Below are 17,014 nucleotides of genomic sequence, written 5' to 3'. Positions count from 1 at the left end.
GCAACTTAGGCTGAAAAAACCTGCTTATAAACAGGAGCAGTTTCTCAAAAATGCAATCTAAAGAAATGGGCTGCAAACAGACAACACATCATAAGCTCAGTTTTTAAAAACAGAAAAAAACCTCAAAATGTGTTATTTTGTGTGATTCCGGTACTCATATTGTGCTGTATTTCAACATGGAATTATAAATAACCAATGACATCACTTGTACTAAGTATTTTTTAAAGTACAGCAGCTTTTGTCTCCCTGAAACTAAATATGGATGCCACTTTAACTTACATTACATTGATTAAACATACGATTATTATCAATAATAATTAAATTAAAACTATGTAACTGTTTCTTTAAAGAAAGGAATTAAAATTCTGTAGTATGTGTTAGCTGAAACTTGACAGGATTTGAATCTCAAGTGTTATGCTTCTAAATGTCTGGTATGAGAACACAGCTAATGCCTTACAATCAAACAAGTGATGCAACAAATAATTCAAGCTGGGGTTGGTAGTCAGATTTAGATACACTTTTTGTTTCACTGGTTAAATTGATCTTTATGTCCCGATGGCAATCAATACATAATGTGTTCTTTAAAAAAGAGCGAAAAAAAGCTGCTATCCCGGAGTAAACCTGGGAAAACACCAACCAATCCCTGCCATCGGGAGCCAAATTATGAAACCAATCAAATACCGTCCTGCCGTTCTGCCCGCCTCCTGCGTGTACATTTCATGTTTGTTTGTGTTTTTATCTTTCACTATGATAATGTTTTGGTGTTTTCTTACTGCAGAACACAAACAATATGCTGTTTTGAATCAGTCACCATCATATGGTTGCGAAGCAGCGGCGCTCATGCATGTGAGCGGGGGCGTCATTTTGGAAAAGCTCCGAGGGGAGGGGGGCTTAGATGGAGTTCTGAGGAAATGCTACTTTCAAATTCATGCTAGTTTCCCGTGACTACCAACCCTAGCTTTAATGCATATTTATTTTAGGATGAACACTTTGCTATTCATCATCCCTGTTATTGTTAGATTTGAAGAACACACACAGAATGGGCGTCACAGAATAAAGCTGCTGAAACACAGTGAGTAGAGAGGATTGTTTTTACTGTAGAAATCAGAGTAACATGGAACATTATAGAACACAAACTCAACAGTAAAACTAGAACTATAAGAGAGTTCCTGGATTGTTAAGGAACAAAGGGGGGCAATATCAATTATACTTACAACCAATACAGTCATAGTCTTATTTACATCTAATAAAACACCACTGATTCCTGTCAGTACATAAGCCTGATTGTTGTTGTAGGAAATCTTTTTCTAAACTGTTCAACGGTGATGAACATATCTGATAACTCCAACTCAACATACTGAACTTTCACAGTAACAACTTTTGAGGTCTTCTCATAAAATCCAAACATCTAAAAGTACAAAAATGAAACAATCCTAGGCAACAGCTAAACTCAGTACTCAATCATGTGTCTTTCATCCACTGGTTATATTCCACCAGCCGTTTTAATGCATAATGATGCAGCTCTTTTCTTTTAATCCAAACATCCAACATCTCACAGCTTCTATTTTCCTAAACAGTGGAATAGTAAAACAAAAATTCCTCACGGGATTGTCAGCGTCTTCGCACATGTGTTGATCCCATAAAACATTTTGATGAAACCTCATCTTTCTGCTCTAAGCTGAATAAAACCGATTCAAGAATTTTTCCTGGAAACTAAAACGAATAACTAAACCTGAAGAAAAACTAGAAAAAGAAAAGATATTTATCTTTCTGTTGTGACCAGACTTTATAAAAGAAGAACATCATGACATCTCCTCAACCATGAAGCCAAACTATCAGGAGCTCCCCCTTCTGACTGACTGGGGCGCAGGTCATTAACCATTCCTGTTTTACTGCTAAGGTTTATGGGTAGATGTGTGTTTTGGTTAGCAGATGAGGCGGGATGTCAACACTGCGGCTCCACCATCTCTATACAGGGAAACAATAATAAAACAATTTAAAGACTGCTGTCTGGGACTTACACCTGAGAAGAGTACCAAAGAAAATGTTAATCTGCCTCTTGAGCTTAAATCAAATTCTAGTTTAAGAGCTTATCAGTCTTATATTTTCAATCTCACCATTCATTGCAGTGAAAAGTGCTGATGGAGTGTAGTCCATCTTTTCTCCAACAACGTCAACATCCTGGTCTCCTTCCTCTTCTTCCTCTTCCTCCTCACCTTCCAAAGAATCCGACCAGCTGATGACCACTGGGTCAGGGACAGGACTGGAGCCTCCGATCACATCAATGTCCTTGTCTATGTCCTCCTCGCAGCTCTCCGTAGAGGCCAAGCCAGCCTCCTCTTTTGAGTGTGAGGGAGGTGAAACAGAAGTAGATGCTCTTATTGTCTGGTGGCAATCATCTTCATCATCTCTATCCACATCAACCTCTTCCTCCTCCAATCTATCTTCTCTCCACATTAGTTTGTCTCCAAGTTCTCTGTTTTGTAAACACTCTACTACATTAGTGTCCACACTGTTAATCTCCTCTCTGTGTGTGGCTGCTGACTCAGCACACGCAGAGCTTGTTGTTAGTGTCGGCTGCTCAAAGCAGAATCTCTTGGCTTCAGTGATATCACTGCTCGTCTCCTCATCTGACTCTGCTCCCCTCTTCTCTCCTGTCCTTCTGGGTCCCCCTGCTTCATTTGGCTGGACATTTAATTCTTCTTCCCGATTCTCTTGATTTTCCTCTTCAAGTTCATCCACAGGCCTCTGCTGCTGCTGAACTGTTGACATTGAACTCTCCATAGTAGATGAACTGCAACGTTTCCTATTTTTCTTGGGCCTGCTTTGCCTGGGAGTGGGGTTGTCAGTTGTTGGCTGATGGTTATCTGGTTCATGAAGAAAGGGCATACTGTCCTGTAAAACAAATAAACCTTATTAGATAAGACAGATAAATAAGGAGTCCGGACAGCTATCATGCTCGCAAAAAAACTCCAACACAAAGAGAACATGGCTTAAGGAAGCAGGGAACTGTTCTAGGAATTCAAAGCAAATAAGCAGATGCATAGAGCCTCAGATAATGATGAGCAGGATGGCTTTGCCAGTTGCTTGTTTGTACATTTTAGGGATGCACAATATTGGATTTTTTGCTAATATCTGGTATGCCAATATTTTACAACTCATTTGGCTGATACCTATGTTTTTTTCCGCACACCTAATTGCAGAGATCATCAATTATCTTCTGTATTGGAATTAGTGTACAGTATTATGGTGATACTCTTATCACATTTGTTATGTAATATTCATTTCTTCTGCAAAATAAGAAAATACTTAATACTTAAAACTGCATATTTATTTATGATTTATGACATTGCTTTCAAACAAAATTCATACAAGAAGATACATCCTACTTAAAACTTGGATGATGCTCTCCCTGAGACAATCATAACAATACACACAACTAAATTTATCCAATTTAACATTTGACATATAAGTAAACCTAACCTCTGTTCACAGGGAACATGTGAAAAGTGCAACTGTACAGCAATTAAACCCAAATTAAAGTAAATGGTTTACCCTTTGACAGTAAATGTGCCTAAATTGGTCAGCTACATGTAGCTTACAGACTGCTGCTTAAATTCAAATTTAACTTAAAACATGAGCCCAACATGTGAGCAGCAGCCCATTATTTTATTGGTTAATTATATCAGCGTATATCGGCATGTTAGCTGATGTCCGATAGTTCATTTTAAAGCCAATATCGGCCAATACCGATAAGGTGCCGATAATATTGTGCATCCCTAGTAAATTTCACTGCTTACTTGTGATATTGAAAATACTTCCAACATGTTGTATTTATCAATGCAAATTTTGTCAGCATTTACTAACTTTACTTGCTTAATAAAGTGTAGTGCTTCTGTTGAGTAACAATGCTTTCACAGGCTAAATCTTGTGCTCTGTGGTACATGAGTAACAGAGACACTCCATACAACATAAAGACATCATTTAGTACATGTTGGATGATAAAAAGATGTATCATGCTGAGATTTGTTGGTTAGTATGGAAGAGGATTAGGGCCACTGAAAAAAAAAAAAAAAAAAAAAAAAAGAAAAGGTCCAATATATTTTTTTTATGTTTTTGTTCTGAGAAAAAAAGTCACAATTCTGACTTTAATCAATTGAAAAAAATAACTAAGGTCCAATATACTTTATTATTATTATGAGAAAAAAAGTCAGAATTCTGAGAAAATAGTCACATTTTTTTCTCAGAATTCTGACTTTTTTCTCAGAATTTTGACTTTCTTTTTCAGAATTCTGACTTTTTCTCAGAACAAAAACAAAAACAAAAATATATTGGACCTTAATCTTTTTTTTCAGTGGCCCTAATCCTCTCCCATAGGTTAGCAAATTGCAACTAAAGGCAGACTGAATTGTTGCTAGATTATTAGCTTCGGTCATTTAGTGAAGTTTAGACCCCAATAGCTGCTACGAGTACACTCAAAGCATTACAGAAGATATTAGGATTTATTCTCCTGGAACAATGGATGTCTGTGCCAATCTTGTAGATGTTGATTTTTTCAATATTCAAGAGATCACCAAAGCTATGAAGATAAATCACCATGGACTAAGAGCGCAATAATGTTTTGTCAAAAGATTAGTCCTCACCTTGATGTGGGCCTCCCTGAACCTGCTCCTGATTGGGTACACCTTTGTATTCCAGTTTTTAAGTAGGTCTTTCACTAAAGATGAACTTCTGATGGTTGGTGTAGAACACTACAAGATACAACAAATACATATAAATGAATGAACAAGTAATCTAATGTATCTGATGGTGACAGCAGATATAATCAGAGGCAGGAGTGCAGACTTGTTTAAAAAGTTTGTCACCTCTTCTAGACTCTGACAGCTGCGTCCCTGCAGCGTAACTCTGGCTGGCAATGCGCCACTCCTCTCCAGTTTCACCACAGGCATCTGCAGAAGCTGCTTGTCTCCTCGGTCAGCGATAGTTTGGTCCTTTGCTTCACTTGACGACACAGGCTTCCTCACTCTCACCCTCACCCTCTTTTTCTCCAGTGACAACGGATACTCGTTCTTTCTTCTCCTCTTTCGTCGTTTTCGTGGGGCTGTGACCTGTGTCGCTGTTTCCTCAGCGGGTTTCTGGGGAACAGCAGAAGACCTCCTCCGCTGTAGATAACTCTGCAGACTTTCTGCTTCATCCATCCTCTTTTTGATGTATTTGCTCCGTGCATCCTCTGGACCTTCTTTCTCCATCTCTTCTCTGGTGGGAGCGCTTTCAACATGTTGCTCAAAGGACTGAAGGAAGTTCTCCAGCATGTCATTCAGCTCCCCCTCTCCTTGCTGCTGCAGAACAGGCCCTGAAGAGCCAGAGGTGCCACGTCCTCCAGAACCAGAACCACCACCAACATGTCTGGGTCCTGTCTCCAGGAGCACAGTGGCACGGTCTTGGTGTTTTGTTTTGTTTGGTAATATGTCAAGGCCCATCATTACTTCCTCTAAGAGGCGATCAATGTGTTCAGGCTCATTAGCTGGAAGGTTTGGGGGAGGGAGGGAGGTGGTGTGGAGGAGGGATGATACTGGATGCTGGTAGGGAGCTACAGGTGACATTAGGCTGGGTGATGGAGAGGGCTGGAGCGTAGGGTTAGAGGCTGGTAACGTATGATGGGCATTGTAAAATCTGACAGACGGGGAAGAAAAGGAGGCTGATGTTGTTGGTTTGTTTTTCTCTCTCTGAGCAGGAACACCATCCCACAACTAGGGGAGAAAAGAGCAAAGAACAAGTTCAGATGTAGAAGGAATTGCATGTGAGCTATCCCTTCCTGTCTCAACCTAAATACATGCTGCTTAAATGCTGTTAAAATGTGGACTGGTGAATTGGACTTTTATTTGTTCTTGTAATAAATCATAAAAACCGAAGGTCTAGCTAGTTGTCTCACCTGTTGCAGGTTACCTTCTTCTTCTTCTCCCTCCCTCACATCTTCGCTCTGGCTGACCTCCCACTCTTTGCCACACTTCCCCTTCCTCCTATTCCTCGGACATTTCTTGGTTTGCCTCAGAAGCTCTCTGGTCTTCAGGTACAACCCCCTGCCGACAGCGCCGCCGCCCTGCCCGGCCCTGGGTGTCCGTATCCCCCACCTCTGCAGGTACATTTTCTGAATCTTGCTCACCCCCACGGTCTGCACGTCCACAGTCTGCGTTAACCCTCCCCTCCCTCTTCCCCTCGCCCTTCCTCCTGAACATGCTTGTGGTCTACTGGCTCCCCTCCCCCCCGCCGCAGCTCTCCTGGCACCTCTACTTCTTGCTGCCCGACTACCTCGTGGTCTCCCTCTTCTTTGGCCCTCCTCCTTGTGGGGATTCAGGAAGTAGCTGATGTATCCTGGGATGTTGCCTTGAAACTGTTCAAACCGCTCATCCTCTAATTCTTCAGCTGCTGCACCAGCCCACCAGGTCTTAGGGTCAGCACATGGGTTCACTTGGTTTTGGATTCCATTTGGTGGGTAGATGAGGGAAACTGGGATGTAGGGAATTTGAGTCTGATGGATAGGAGGGTCTGTCTGTCCTAATGTCTGAAGAGCACCCATATCGATGGTCTCAAATGAGGCTGCTTGGTGAGAGGGAGGAGCTGTTTTTACCTCTGTCTGAGTCCATGTGTCTCTTTCACCTTGTGACAATGTCTCTCTCCACAGAAAAGTGTCTCCATCCCTCTCTTCTCTCCTCCACCTGCCCCATCTCTCTTCATTTTCCACAGGAATCAGTGGCTCCGTCTGCACTCCTACCTCCTTGTGCTGGCCTTCTGCTGCCTCATTTCGGCCTTTCGTGACCTCCACCAGCCCGTGAATGCCCAGCCTTGCTGCAGCAGAAACAGCCTCCTGCCTCTCCTCCTCCCCCTCCCCTACCATCTCTCCTGAGTACAGCAGTCTGACTAGTTGAAGGAGGGTACTGGCACCCAAAGCCCGGAACTCCAGTAAGTGACTCCGTCCTGCAAGGGGCGGTGACATGGAGGACAGAGAGGAGGAGATTTGGGGGCTGATAGCTGATAGAATACAACTGTGTGTGGGCACAGAAACACCTGAAGGAGAGTTAGGGTGTTAGTGGTAGCTTTTACAGCTACATGAAACAATAATATGAAATGTGAAGATGGCAAATAAGGAAAATTTACAAGTGGTGTCTATAAATACCACCTGAACCAAGTCATTATTAAAGAACAAACTCTGAAGGCAAGAATACACTGGATTTCTTTGTAGTAGAGTGTACTTTGGGAGTGTGTTTGTACCTTCAGTCTTGAGCACTGTGTCACAGAACTGGCTACACTGCTGCTGTCTTTGCAGCTCGGCGAGGAGGAGGGCTTCATACCCCGGTTTTTGGTAGCACCACATCTCTCCATTCACTGCAGAGAAGGAGGAGGATGAAGGTCGATCAGTAAATATGGTGACTTTTTTTAGTTGAAAGAAATGTGTTTTACACTACTTCTAAATTCACTCAGGGACATGAAAATAAAGAGATTGTATGGCAATACAAAAGTAGTATCAAACTAATATAATAAAAATAAAGATATTTTTATATCATCAGCAGGAGAAACAGATTTTTTCCGTGCTTCTTTTGGCTCAACATCTTATACACTATACTATACTTATACTTGTAGACCTGTTGCACATCCGTTACTCTGAGTATGAACTTTTACCGTCTGGAAAAAGGTGCAGAGTCCCCAAGTGTATATTGAATCATTTTAAAAACTCCTTTGTGCCAATTTCTATTAGAATTTTAAATATTAAATAGCCTGTTAGGGTTGGGACAGTGTTATGGTGCTCTCTATTTAAGAGTATGCTGTGTGTTGTATGTTGTACTATGTATTGTAATTTGTTCTTATTTATGTGTTCTTGTGTAACTGTGGTGATTTTTGTAGGAGCAGGTAACATGTGCAGCACTAATGTCAAAGACAAATTTCCCTACGGGGGCAATAAAGTACATCGTATCGTACACTAATCTGTAAAACTGACAACTTCACACACAGTACAAACATCATTATTCTGTCTTGATGGACACAGCAATGAAATAATTAATTATATCGAACTCATGACATGGTCCAAAGTCAAGACTATGTAAGTTAGATTACTCTCTGGGCAGTGTATGTTTTTTTATGCACTTCATTATTGAGGTGCATTGGAGTGCTATATAACAGCAGCCCCATGACTAACTGTTACAGTGGAATAGTGGGATGGATGTATAGACATGACTGTGAATTGGTTTGATGACTGTGTGTATAGTTTCTGTGTATTGTGTGGAGAAAACTAATATTGTGTTTCCCTGTGTAGTTCCCTGTTGCTATAATGACAGTAAGGTTATCCAAAACTGTATTTATTGTGTTTACCTGATTTATTTAGTAATGGCTTCACTTTGCATCCATTGGTGTAAGACTTGAGTTACTACACCGTGTTCCAAATTATTATGCAAGCTGCATTTTTGTGAATATTTTAAAAACTATGTCAACAGGCGTTTTCAAATTTGTCAAGAAGTCAGATAGTGAATATATAATTTTTCAACTGTGTGGTTAAAATGATGCTTTTCAAAGCACGTTGGTTGTATTTTTAAATAAATGCAGAATCTGCAGAAATGAGCATGCCAAATTATTATGGAAGTTGGTGATAAGAGCATATAACTTGTGAAAATTAAAAACTAGGCACAATTTTAAACGTTCTGTTGATTGAAAATAATATTTACTACAACTGTATTCAAAATTCAACAAAAACAACAGTTTTCTTTATATTTGTATACAAAATAAAACTGTTAAAGTCTTTAAAACATTTCAAATCTAAAGTGTTTCTCAAATGTCGAATATAACCTCCTTTTCTTTCAGTGAGGGTCAGAGGTCACTGGTAAACTGATTTAGTGAGGTTTCTGATGACTTCTCTGCTGACACTGTGAGCTGCAGCTTGTATGGCTTTCCAAAGATGCTCTTTGAGATGTATTTCTTGCCATTACTGTAAATTATCTATGTTATTATTGACCACAAGTTCTCAGTCAGGTTGAGATTGGGTAAGCAGCGGTAAGCAGGCAGGCCAGTTCATGAGGCGATCTGTGGAAAGCCATTCAAGGTGCAGTACACAGTGTCAACAGAGAAGTCATCAGAAACCTCACTAAATCAGTTTACCATTGACCTCTGACCCTCACTGAAAGAAAAGGAGGTTATATTGGACATTTGAGAAACACTTTAGATTTGTAATGTTTCAAAGACATTAACAGTTTTGTTTTGTATACAAATGCAAAGAAAACTGTTGTTTTTGTTGAAGTTTGAATACAGTTGTAGTAAATATTATTATTTTCAATCAATAGAACGTTTAAAATGGTGCCTAGTTTGTAATTTTCACAAGTTATATGCTCTTATCACCAACTTGCATAATAATTTGGCACACTCATTTCTGCAGATTCTGCATTTATTTAAAAATAGTGCCAAAAAGAAAAGAATTTAACCACACAGTTGAAGAAATATATTCACTATCTGACTTCCTAACAAATTTGAAAACGACTGTTAACATAGTTTTTAAAAAATTCACAAAAATGCAACTTGCATAATTTGGAACATTGAAGAAATCTGTAATTTGCATACTCAATCAAAGTTGAGCCCCAGTGACTTATTGACAGATGTGTACTGCCTCTAATGTCAGTTTTCGGAAGATTCATGTGTTATGACTTTTTTAACTTTGTTAAATCAACATTTAATATTTTCTTCACTGTGACGAAAGTGACTTTAACGGGGGAACGAGGTCGCCTTTAGCATCCCCTGCTGACAGCTAGCATCCAGCTAATATGATAGTTTACAACAAGACTATGACCCCTAGAGAGCTGAGATGTTAACTTCTCACAACAGACTTACTGTGAGTTAAACTTTCTAGTACATTAGTTCATTATTTGTTTCTTAAATGTGAGCTGCATGGACACATGTCTCCACGTGGAACCTCTCGGTACTGAACACAAACGCGGGCAGGTGACAGACACTTCACTCACCGATTCAAGTCTCAGACTACGAACCCGTCTGTCCGTCAATGACACAACATTGGTTTGTTAAAAATGACATATGTTCGATATGAGATTAGAAGACAGATGTTGTCTTGTTAACCAGCTTGTTTTGGGGCCGTTTTGGGAAGGTCATCCACATGTCAGCGTGGGCAGCGGAGTTACAGGTGATTACACTGTAGTCTGTCAGTCTGTCTACCGCCAGGGGGCAGCAGAGTCACCACTCAGCTGCTGCAGCACAGAACTGAACTAATAACATTTAATGATTCATGTCTCATAATATCCAGTGGTGGACAAAAGTACACAGCTTCATTACTTGAGTCAAAGTATAAATACTCCAGGTCAAATATTACTCAAATACAAGTGAAAGTTATTCAGTCATATTAAAGTACTGAAGTACTTGCTTTTAAAAATACAAAGTAGGCTACTTTTTAGAATATCTCAAAACTTTGTATTTTCACAAAGCATGAGTGCAGTCAGGAACACATAGAAGTACATTCAGTAACATCATGTTTATTTAGAAACCATTACTTGAAATATCTAAAAACTATACCATGGAATAAAAACAGACACTAAGTTATTCATTGAAATGTTCATCTGGAATTAAACACGTGACATTGCTCAACACTCTTTCTCAGGTTGGACCGTGAATTTTGGTAAGTTTGGGCAGAGTGGGAAACAGGGAGAACATTTCAAATAATACGTATTATTCTTCATTTCAAAAACCTCTAACAATATGACCATGGGTGCTCAGGTGGAGAATTATAGCCATCATTACCACCTCTAAATGAACTGCCTGATCTGAGTGAAATCTCTGTGTTTGATATACAGGTACGGCTGAACCACTGAGACAAACAGAACTACACAAATACATTTTACTGTCTTAGGGATCAGATTTCAGAAAAGAGAAGGAAATTCATGAGCTGACTTCAAAGCAAAAGTAGTGAGTAACTAGAGCATTGATAGTGCTGTGGAGTAAAAAGTACAGTAATTGTCTTCTGAATGTAGTGGAGTAAAAGTAATAAGTCTCCCCAAAAAATAATACTCAAGTAAACTACAGATACTCAAAAAATGTACTCAAGTCATTTTACTCTGTTACTGTCCACCACTGATGATAACATGTCTGCTTTACAAAGATGATAATAATTAATGATAATATATTAAATATATAAATAATAATAATCATTATTATTACTGATTTTCTTAGTAGTCACTGCAGTCCTGGCTCGTGTCACAAAATAAGAACTTTATAAACATAGGTCCATTTACAGATTATTTAATTAACCCCTTATTGCCGATGTGTCCAGTTTTGTCTGTATCATCAAAACCAATCCCATCACAGTTATGGAGGAAGTAGATTTGTCCTCACCGAAGAATCAATTACATCCTAATACTCCACTAGACATGAAGTCATTTTTTCAGAATGTAACTTGAAGAAATAAATAATTTACTTACATTCTTTTTATTATATTGTGGCTATCATGTGAGAACCTTGTATATTTAAAGTACATTTTTCACAAGCTCAGAAAACTGCCTTCTGCTTAATAAAAAAGGTGGATAAATTCAAATTAAATATTTACATATGGAGGATATTACTTCGACTGGTGCTACCATACATTTATAGAGTTCAATGTTTGCGATGTTTCGATATTAGAATGGGACCAGCAAACTTGGTTGACTTCTCTCTGTGATATACCAATATTAAATACATACCACTATCCCATTATTGTTTCATGTGGCCTTGTTAGTCCCAATTTAAGAAATATTTTCAATCATAATGCACTTTACCAATGTGTGTGTTCATTTAATCATTAGAACACACTCTTTAACCATTGTTTCTGTTGCACACTTAAGAAAAAAGCAAGACATTTCATAAAACATGTTTTGTTGATAGTAAAACTGTACTTGCATGGTTACATATCAGATTGGTAGTAAAACTCTAAAAATGAAACTTTACTGCAGCTGAAGATCCACCATAGTAAGACCTGACAACACACAACACTGTGTTTATTCTTATCACCCATCTCGGCTGCAGTCTGGAGAAGATCGTAAATGTGGTAAACAATTTTAATGGGAACCCTTGGTCTATCATGAGTAATGTGAATAAACAAATTAAAAGGGTGTTATGTTTATCTGCTGATATGTAATACACATAGAGATACTACCCTGTTTCATGTTTATGCTTTTAAATGGATATCAAAATGTCAAAATGACCCAGACTGGAAGGTCCAGACATTTGATCTAATTTAACACCTGGAAACAGTTCAGTTGTTTTTGTTATTCTTTCGACCCATGCAGGACAAAAGAACATTCAGTGAAACAAAGGTGAAGAAACTTAAGAGTCCTGACTGTAAATTTAAAAGCACAGAAAATGAGGCTTTAATGGTTTATGTGAAAATTCCTCACTCAGCTACAACAGACAGTGTGCTTGAGCTACAGTGGAAGGAAGGTGAAAAAGAAAGTGGAAATTGGGCACTAAAATTACTTTGTCTTTGGAAGATTCTTGATGAAATCACAAATTCATGACAACAATGTCTGTTGCAGCATTACTTCCATTGTTGGCATTAGAATACAGGTCAAACATATTGTTTATCACTTGTTCTTAACTGTTCATGTTGGGGAGCAAAACTTTACATTAATTAAAATACATTTAAAGGCAGGTTGAGTGCCTTTAGAGCAGGGGTTCCCAAAGTTTGGGTCAGGACCCCCTGAGGGGTTGCAAGACACAAATGGGGAGTCATGAGATGTCTTCTAGAATGTTTTCTTTTTTAAATGATCCAAAAAAACAACAACATTTAACCCAATATAGTAAAAAGTATCTACAAAAATAATGGCTAAACTTTTAATAAAACCATGAAAATAGAATATGTAATGAGTTTTCTGCCTTTCTGTTTTCCAGATGATAGTCAACATTTAATTATCAAAAACATCAGTAGGAGTAGGTTAATTCATAACAGCACAGGAAACACAGACACATGCTCATATGGGTAGGTTAATTTTCTACAGATCAGCTAAATTAAGCCCCATTAAATCACTTTGAGGAACAGTGGGGGTCGCAGGTCTTTGGTACCTATATTTTGGGGGTCGTGGGCTGAAATGATTGGGAACCCCTGCTTTAGAGTATTAAAAAGTCATCCTCCAAAAATGTACTACTACAAAAATAAGTAGCAGCAGGGTTGGATTTAAGAGGTTGTTGAATATAACTACACCATGGCCAGGTCTCATGTGTCACAAGCATGACAGGCTATAGCAAACAGCCATTGATAGTTTGTTGACCTTGATATAAGAAGCATCTGATTCAGCTGCATATTCTTAAAAAAATTAATGCAAGTAATCCCCTGCATATCTTTCACTCCGGTAAACTGTAGTCACAGGCTTTGGGAAAGAGGACAGACGGGAAACGTGTTGACAGCCAAGAACATGACAGCTCCAGTCTGCCCTTGTAATACCCTGAAGAGCTGGTGTAATCCATGGAGAGTCCTCGTGCTCATCTCCATAGAGAAAATAAACTGATCCTACAGTTCTGTTTTAAACATTTCGTATCGTCTCATTGTCTGTGTGAAGTTCATAGAGGACTTGTTCGAACGACGAGGAGGGGACTGGACTGAAGCCGTTGGTGGGTTCTTGGGATTCCTGTTGGACCGGGGAGGGCCGGGGCCAGCGCTCGTTGAACTTTACAAAAAAGAGCGGGTCCTTGAAGGGCCCCCCATAGATGATGGCCTGCATTAGGTAGACAAGGGCCACTACCATGAAGCTGATGAGGAAGAAGGGGACGAAGGGTCTCAAGTGGTGCCAAGCTACCCCCACCCCATAACCCAGGCCGCCTAGCCCACTCTGCTTCCTGGTGTGGGACGTGTGGCGGAGGGTTTCAGGGGCCGGAGTGTTATCAGGGGACTCGTCATCTGAAGAGGGAGGACTGGAGACACCCATGAGTTATAATTCCACACCAAGCAGTACCTTTGTTGTTTTGTTCCTTTACCCCAGAGATCAGCTCCAGTCATAAGTAAGAGAAAAGTAGGCCACACTTAATCTCCCAGTGGTGTGGTTTCCCTACCTTATCCTGCATGGAGTCCCTAATGTGGAATCAGTACGATGTATCCAGTCATGAATCCCTCTCAGCACTCATTCCCCACTCTTAACAGGTGATATATATTCCTTAGGTTTAATCCTCACGAGAGATTCCCTGCAGATTTGTCGTCTGGATTGAAATGCTGCTGCTCGTCTTTGAGCTTGAGGGAGCGATCATGAGGAAATGAAGAACAGAGGGGGAGCTCTAAATAGATATGACACCAAATGATGGTACACAGGGAGGGAGGGAAAATCTGCTGCGCTTGGTGGTCTCAAGTTTAAGGCTGTGTGTGTGTGTGTGTGTGTGTGTGTGTGTGTGTGTGTGTGTGTGTGTGTGTGTGTGTGTGTGTGCTGGGGGGGGGGGGGGGGGGGGGGGGGGGGGTACCAGCTGCACAGGTTACAAACATCACACACACACGATGACTAATACAGACATGCACGCACACTTGTCACTCTCTGAGCAGCTAGAGGACAAAACCATTTATGTTTCTCTGCTGGGCTAATAAATCTACACATGTGGCGCAGAGTCCTTATAGTTTGGCAGGTGCAGCTGCAGGGAGAATATAATTATACACACCCTGTATGACATGTCTAACCAGGTCTATCGCAAAGGTTTTAGATATACTGAGGTCATGAACCCTCAAACCCCGGCCCTCCTCCGATATTATTCCTTTCTTTGTTATATATTCTATTTAAATGTAGGCTAAAATATTATTTTAATGGTTTAACAACATTTAAAGCATGTGTCCTACAGAGACTGTTGATCTCGTTGAAGTAAAGGGTTGCCTGTTCAACTCCTGGCCTAAACCCTTTGCAGCATGTCATCCTCTCCCCATGTTTCCCTTCTAATAAAGGCCACAATAACAAGACAAGGCAAGGCAAGTTTATTTATAAAGCACTATTCATACAAAGAGCAATTCAAAGTGCTTTACAGAGTTAAAAACAAAAACCAGAACAGTAACAATCAACAAAAACACACAGCAAACACTTCAAACATTTACATTTCATAAGCTGACAGTTATATTTGATCCACTCTCTCTCTCTCTCTCTCTCTCTCTCTCTCTCTCTCTCTCTCTCTCTCTGTCTCTCTCTCTCTCTGTACTTATGTAACTTAACGTACATAGTAAAGAGTGGGGGATCTTATTATTTATTTAAATTAGGAGGGATTATTATAAATGATCAGCCCCCCCTTCACTGCTCTGAAGTCCGTAACTTGCAGAGTCTTACTGTCCCGCCAGACACAGAATCACAACTGGTCTTGTCTTGTGAACCTTTAATTATTCGATTAATCTCAGAACTTCTTCCCAAGGATTGAGACTCACACATTGAATCTTTTATGTGTTGAGTCGCAGCACGAAGCTGGCTCAGACCTCTTGACACCCCCGCAGGGTGGCCGTATGCCTAACATTTAATTGTAGATCCAATATCAGGTTCATTCCATAACGCCATACCTTGTCAGAAAATATCCAATTTAAAACATGACATTAAACAAATATAAGCATGGAAACATAAAATATTTTAAAATCAATAAAAAGTTTGTAGTTACAGACAAAATTAAGACGTAAAATTAGTTAAAAGGTTCAAAAATGGGTTTGCATCCATTATTGAGCAGTGTAAGCAGCATGAAAGAGGAATGTTTTTAGTCTGGACTTCAAGGTGGTCAGTCAGGAAGACATTCTCAGCCATCTGGAGGCCGTTCCTTGCCTTCTTGGATAAGGCTGATGAGTGATGGAAGTGGAGTATTTCTTTATATATGCAGACTTGGCACATAGCATTCCAGAGTACACAATTTAATTGGCAGCTTTGTATGGTCTTTTATGTTTTTTATTATTATTTTTTTCTCTGCTTTCTTTCTACATTATTTATAATGTGTGTATGTATGTGTATGCATGTGTGTGCATATGTGTGTTTGTATGTATATGTATGTATTTCTAATTATTTTATTACTTCTCTTCGTTTATTTTGTCATTTGAAAATTTTCTTCACGTGTTTTCTATTAATTTATTTATCTGTTTATTTTATTTATCTATTTTTCATATCAATTTTATTTTATTTAATTTCACATATCTGAGCCCCTGTTTGATTGTATTTGTTTTGTCTTGTTGTTACATTAAAAAAGTTAAAAATAATATATATATATATATATATATATATATATATATATATAAAAAAGAAAAAGAAAAGTGGTCAGAGTTGGGGATTGTCTAATACTCTCTGGGAGATTACTCCAGGTCTGTGCTGCATAATAACAAAATGCTCCATGCTTTGTTCTGAGCAAATGACTTTACAAAATGTCATACTTAGGAACAGAAGTACAGGTTTTCCAGGGGGATAGAGCAAACATGTCTATTGTACCACATATTTTGAAGTATAAAGGGCCAAAAACATTGTGTAATGTAAATAATGACATAGTAAGCTGAGTAAAAAGCTCAAGTGAATTCTGTAAAAGTAGTTTTTGATCATCAGATGTTCAAATAAAGAACTATCACAACTTTGAGGGTTCTTAAATAAAAGCATTTTTTATTTTGCCAAAGGTATTTGGACCCTGTGACTGCATAGGTCACACAGTCTCTCCCACACACACAACCTGACTGTATCAGTGATCACCTCATGATCCAGCAGGTGCTTCTCAGAGTGTGTGAGATGCTCTTTTTAATGTGTGGCATGCTAGAAACGTTGAGACCCTTTAACGTCCTCAAACAACCCCTTGTGTGTTCCTATGACAAGTCTGGAGGGGGACATATATGCACACGCATGCACACGCACACGCACACACACACACACACACCACAGCCAGCAGTTTTTCTGTTCAGAATGTGTAACCAGAGACAACACCCAAGCCGAGAATGTCAACACTTAATGGTGCCGCTGTGTTTGAAAGTTAATCAGCAGGATCTAACACAAGACCTGCGCAGTCTCAGCCCTCAAGTTTTTAGAAG

The 17,014-nt window shown here is 39.3% G+C and overlaps 1 protein-coding gene across 3 annotated transcripts; it reads right to left on the bottom strand.

The window, feature by feature from the left end:
• Positions 1 to 1,076: 1,076 nt before the first annotated feature.
• LOC117817857 lies at positions 1,077 to 10,216 on the bottom strand. Of its 3 annotated transcripts, XM_034690646.1 has the most exons (7): positions 9,999 to 10,215; positions 7,270 to 7,383; positions 5,933 to 7,065; positions 4,866 to 5,750; positions 4,644 to 4,751; positions 2,118 to 2,895; positions 1,077 to 1,968 (listed from the first exon to the last, which is right to left on the bottom strand). In XM_034690646.1, the coding sequence occupies exons 2-7, from the start codon at positions 7,370 to 7,372 to the stop codon at positions 1,946 to 1,948; spliced, it is 3,030 nt and encodes a 1,009-aa protein (XP_034546537.1). In that variant the 5' UTR covers positions 7,373 to 7,383; positions 9,999 to 10,215; the 3' UTR covers positions 1,077 to 1,945. The 3 variants fall into 3 exon arrangements, with proteins under 3 accessions (XP_034546537.1, XP_034546538.1, XP_034546536.1); XM_034690647.1 differs by having other exon boundaries at positions 1,077 to 2,895; positions 5,933 to 6,975; positions 9,999 to 10,216; XM_034690645.1 differs by having other exon boundaries at positions 1,077 to 2,895.
• Between the last annotated feature and the right edge of the window lie 6,798 nt (positions 10,217 to 17,014).

This window comes from Notolabrus celidotus, chromosome 8 (assembly GCF_009762535.1).
Source record: "Notolabrus celidotus isolate fNotCel1 chromosome 8, fNotCel1.pri, whole genome shotgun sequence".
Classification (NCBI taxonomy): domain Eukaryota; kingdom Metazoa; phylum Chordata; class Actinopteri; order Labriformes; family Labridae; genus Notolabrus; species Notolabrus celidotus.
Note: the sequence above shows the minus strand (reverse complement) of the source record. Positions and strands in the feature narration are given on the sequence as shown.